Here is a 4,964-nt window from a genome sequence, read left to right as displayed (position 1 = left end):
CTGAGAGAAACTGACAGTTGGTGCCCAGGTGGCCGGCCACCTGGCCTAAGATTCTAATTGCTGCCGTGATGTCATAATGAGCAATGTTAAGTCTATGGGGGAAATTGTAATAGTTTTTAACTTATAGTTTAAAAAGTATAAAAGTTACAAAGTTGAAAAATACAAAGCACATATGGCATAAGCAAGACCTACGCAACAAAGTTTGAATGAAGTTTCTACGTTAAACGGTTGAAGCTGAATTGCGAGCGTTAGAAGAAGAAGTTTAATAATAAGAAGAATAGGAAGAACAGTACAGTGCATTTTCATGCACTGTAATAATAAAAAGTTGAAGTTGAAGTTGAAGCCTAGGAAGAACAGTACAGTGCATTTTCATGCACTGTAATAATAATAATAAGAAGAATAGGAAGAACAGTACAGTGCATTTTCATGCACTGTAATAAGAAGAATAGGAAGAACAGTACAGTGCATTTTCATGCACTGTAATAATAAGAAGAAGTTGAAGACTAGGAAGAACAGTACAGTGCATTTTCATGCACTGTAATAATAAGAAGTTGAAGAAGACTAGGAAGAACAGTACAGTGCATTTTCATGCACTGTAATAAAATGTTGTATTAATTCTAAACATTTTATGTTGGTCTAAAAATGTGATTTTTCATTCATGTTGTCCAAAAAGTCTATAGGCCCTATTACATTATTTCAAATAAATGACACACTATGTAAAGTACATCATTTATTGATTTAAATTAATATGAACTCACCTGTTAGGCTAAAGTGCAATATTACACATGTATTTGACCAGAAACAAGATCTGAGAGTTCAAAAAAGCATGGCATATCTGCTTTACAAAATCAACACAAAATTGATACCTCAAAATACCTCAATTACTGACAATTAACATGTAATGACCATTACACCTGTAACTAGAAAAACACTCCGAGAGCACAGACCTCCACCCGCCAGGCAAAAACATAACTGCCTCCTGGATCAAGATGGTGATACGGTCTACCAAAATGTATCGTTTCTTCCTTGAGTCATTTCAGACCTTTCCTGGAAATTTCAGCGAGATTCATCTATAACTTTTTGCGTTATCTTGCTAACAAACAGACAAACGAACAAACAAACCCCGATGAAAGCATAACCTCCTTGGCGGAGGTAATAACTGCATCCTTTCTGTGCACTCTTCCCAGGTTTAAAGGCCAACTTTCAAGGTGATTGTTTAACTTAATTTACACCGAATCCTGTATGATGATGTCAATTAAAAAAATCGTACATAGGCATATATACGTTTTACAACACCAACGGGCAGAAATATAGAAGAAAGTGTACCCATTCTCAACTATGCTACCAAAAACTGACCCTTTCCTTGAGAACGCGCTTATGACGCAAGGGCAGGTAGGCGCGCTGCCATTGCCTTCTCTCATTGTGGGTTTATGTAGTGGAGCAGTGGTAAGAGAAAAGACAGCTTGTCGTTATCGTTATAGTTGAGTAGGTTTGAGTTGTCACAATGGTGAATTCTTGTGTTTGTTATGGATGCAACAACTCCAACTTGTCTGGCCATCGGGTCCACCGATTTCCAAACAAGAAACACAAAGATTTCCGCAATTTCGCTGCTTCCTCGGTGACGATACACACGGTGGTGTGTGAATAACACTTCACACTGGACAGCTACAACTAAGGAGATCTTACGGAATTTCGCCTGGGATTTCGACGAAGAGAGTGGGTTAGGCTGGCAAATGGAGCTGTACCATCTCTACATGCGAATCCACCATCAAGGTCTGGCGGGAGTGGAGTCTAGTGCTAACGTTAACGTTAACGTTAGCACTAGCAGAGAATCTGCACGCCGAAAACGGGAGATTTGCACAGTAAGTGTTATAATACCTTATACAGATTGTTTCATGGAGCCCTGTATGTCATTTTGCAAATGTTTTTTTCTCTCTCTCGACGTTATAATAGATTAGTCATGGCATTATTTTTGATGACTGGAATAATGATAGCCTTGAAGTTGAAGCCCAAGAGCCTGCCAAGCTACCGTCAACTTGTGTTATCAAGGCTGCACAGCCTCCTGTCCTGACACTTATTTTATTGTGCTAATAAGCTGATTTATTTGATACCGTATCCAAGTAATGCTTTACAATATTAGTTTTCTTGAAGTTACATCGAAGTTGCCTTGGTTTTCTGTGACAAATCAAAGCTTACAAACATAACTGCCATGTTAGTATGGAAAGGGAGCTTTTACATCGTAGCCTACATCGAAATGTAGCCCTGCTTGTCATTTTGCAATGTTTTTTTTCTCTCGACGTGGAGTAGTCTCGACCTAACTTTTGTTTACTGGAATGATGATGGCTTGGTGAAGTTAGCTCCATGAAGGCACGAGAGCCCATCAGCTTACTCTTGAAGCTGTTATTTTATCCAAAGGAGGCTGCGTCTGAGCCTCGTACTTATATTGTGTCAATAAGCAGATCGTATTGATAACGCATCCAAGTAATACTTTACAACATTAGTTTAGTAACTAGAAGTTACATCGGAGTCACATTGGTTTTCTTTGAATGTTGTGGTTTTGGTCTGTTTTCAGATGTTGGTAGAGAGTGCTGCTAGCAAAGATGGGGCGGGTGCAACTACCACTTCAGAGCCTGAAGATGATGGAGATGGAGACATCTCTACGATGGACCCCGAGCCAGTAGTGGTCAATCGTGGATCACAGTGCAACATAAGATGTTTACATCGTTCATTGGGTAATTATCTTATATCTAGCATTCACCATACATGCCATACAATCACAAAATAAGGATGACATGATTCTAGTTACTATTTTTGTGATTTACACTTTTCAGGCAAACATTGCAAATTATGAACTTTATCATATTAGAAAATATAGTTTGTACTGGTTGCATTACATAGTGCATGTGTTTTTAACTTTACTAATAATATGTTTGTTCTGCTCTGTTTGTCTGCACTTGAACAGGCATACAGAAAGCACTGGATGCTGAGAGGGACTGTGAAGATCTGAAGCTATGGAGGCCAGCTGTTATAAACCATCTATACTGGACCGCAGCTTCCACCCCTACAGGAGATCCAGATGAGATGCAGGCGAAATGGCAGAGCATGATCAACCATATACAGTATATACATCAACACAGCACTCCTGAATTCCCCAGTTGCGCACATCCACCGTTGGAAGGAGAGGCGAGAGACAAGGCGTGGCTGGAACCAGGTATAACATAGTAGCCCATGTAAAAATGTTAAGAGGCGAAACTTTTTAAAATGCTTGTTAAAGAATGTTTAGTTTGGTTTTATCAATACATAACCCCATGTGTACTAATAATTACTTGTGTTATGAGATGCGGCAGACTATATGACAGAATATGTTTCATGCAGGATCACCAGCAGCCATTAAACTGGAGAGTGTAGCTGCCAGGAAAGCACTGGTGAAAGATGTAAGACAGTTATCCCCTCAGCACCAGACATTCTCCCTAGAGGCCTACCATTCCCTCATTCTACACTTCGCTCCCAAACACACGGGATTCTCTTTTCTTGGGATGTACAGCAGGTAGTGTTCTCACTTAAAAGTATCGATAGTAATAAAACTGTGACATTGTTTAATTTCAAGATATTGCTATGCTTTTGTACTTTTGTGCATGTGCAACACTAACAGCATTTCATATTGTGCGCAAAATAATTGCAAAGTTGAGTCATTGTCTTAGACCCATTTGAACGGACAATTGCACTCATTTGCACGATTCACTTACTACACACTCATTGATGCACTTGTTGTGGTTCTTGAAATTGTTGTTAGAATTGCTCTTAAAAGCTTTACATGTTTTTACCATGTGGTAAGTCGCTTTGGATAAAAAGTAATGTAATGTAATGTAATGAACTGTAAACATTAATCTCATGTGTTGTATTTCTGTTGCATTAGACTGCATTGGGTTATCTTTGGAGACCTAATGTTCTTTTTACTTGTCTCCTACAGACTTCTCTTGGCAGCCCTACATTTTAATTGTAACGGAAACAGAGATGTAGCTCGAACCAGTGAGGATGAGGCACGCTACGCCGTTCGCTACCCGCGGTTTAGGAAAGGTGGCTTGGTAGTCCGCCCAATCAAAGAGAAATCATTGTACGGTTAGTAGTTTCACTTAGTTTATCAATATATTTTATTTGAATGTATCTTTTTATGTGTCAACCATTTTACTAAATGTGTTCTTAACATGTCTTTCCTCAAGGATACGCAGCCAATCTTATGGTGGCCTTAGTAGAGGAATACTCTAGATCACCACAGGCCCTGCAAGAAAGAAGTGCTGTCTTGTCTTCTGCTGCCCCGCCCCCCCTCACCACTTCCCTTCAGAAGGTTGCCAAGGATGAGGCAGTCAGCCTCCATCTCGCACGACACTCACGATTTGCAACGAACATGCAATAAAAGATCAGTTTTACCAACAGTTTGGTTTGCTATGAATTTATTAATCATCTTCCAAACGGGGCCATCGGAAACCTTTATACGCTTGTACTTCTTCTGCAAACTGCCTCCTTATAGCTGCAACAACACATGAAGGTATGGCTTTCCTGATGTCCCTGCCTAGAATTCCATACGCCCAGCGGACAACCTGCCTGTAAGCTGTGAATCGAAACTGTGATGGAGATGGGGACATTACTTAATTTTGATTATGCCATGTTTTCAAAGTAAACAATTTTGATGGTAAATATTGCATGTCCTGTTGGCTGATATTCTACTGTACTACACAACAACCTCTGGAAACCTCAGAGTTTGAAAACCTGCTTTACAGGATTTACTGTTTTTGTGTAAAATAGCTGGCTATTTAAATTAGAAATTATTTTTTCCAAGGTTTTGGACAAGGGACCAATAGGCGTCGACCTCTCTACAGCACACACTCTCCACTGCTGATGGCATAGACACATCTACCACACAAGCAACTGTTAAACAAAATGTGCTAAGATAAACTCACTCTCCT

The 4,964-nt window shown here is 39.6% G+C and overlaps 1 protein-coding gene across 2 annotated transcripts; it reads left to right on the top strand.

The window, feature by feature from the left end:
- Positions 1 to 1,617: 1,617 nt before the first annotated feature.
- LOC134068988 (uncharacterized) lies at positions 1,618 to 4,111 on the top strand. Of its 2 annotated transcripts, XM_062524829.1 has the most exons (5): positions 1,619 to 1,862; positions 2,573 to 2,732; positions 2,963 to 3,211; positions 3,376 to 3,434; positions 3,971 to 4,111. In XM_062524829.1, exons 1-5 carry the CDS (start codon positions 1,734 to 1,736, stop codon positions 3,995 to 3,997), a joined length of 624 nt encoding a protein of 207 aa, XP_062380813.1. In that variant the 5' UTR covers positions 1,619 to 1,733; the 3' UTR covers positions 3,998 to 4,111. The 2 variants fall into 2 exon arrangements, with proteins under 2 accessions (XP_062380815.1, XP_062380813.1); XM_062524831.1 differs by lacking the exon at positions 3,376 to 3,434 and having other exon boundaries at positions 1,618 to 1,862.
- Positions 4,112 to 4,964: the final 853 nt, after the last annotated feature.

Source organism: Sardina pilchardus, chromosome 21 (genome assembly GCF_963854185.1).
Source record: "Sardina pilchardus chromosome 21, fSarPil1.1, whole genome shotgun sequence".
Classification (NCBI taxonomy): Eukaryota; Metazoa; Chordata; class Actinopteri; order Clupeiformes; family Clupeidae; genus Sardina; species Sardina pilchardus.
The sequence above is the reverse complement of the archived record's forward strand: the minus strand, read 5'-3'. Positions and strand labels throughout refer to the sequence as shown.

What these genes read in the sequence shown, in the direction of transcription:
- LOC134068988 (XM_062524829.1), top strand. Translation starts at nt 1,734, where the DNA reads ATGGAGCTGTACCATCTCTACATGCGAATCCACCATCAAGGTCTGGCG. An exon ending in GAAAACGGGAGATTTGCACA is followed by an intron (nt 1,863 to 2,572) that starts GTAAGTGTTATA and finishes GTCTGTTTTCAG; the next exon opens with ATGTTGGTAGAGAGTGCTGC. An exon ending in CAAGGCGTGGCTGGAACCAG is followed by an intron (nt 3,212 to 3,375) that starts GTATAACATAGT and finishes TGTTTCATGCAG; the next exon opens with GATCACCAGCAGCCATTAAA.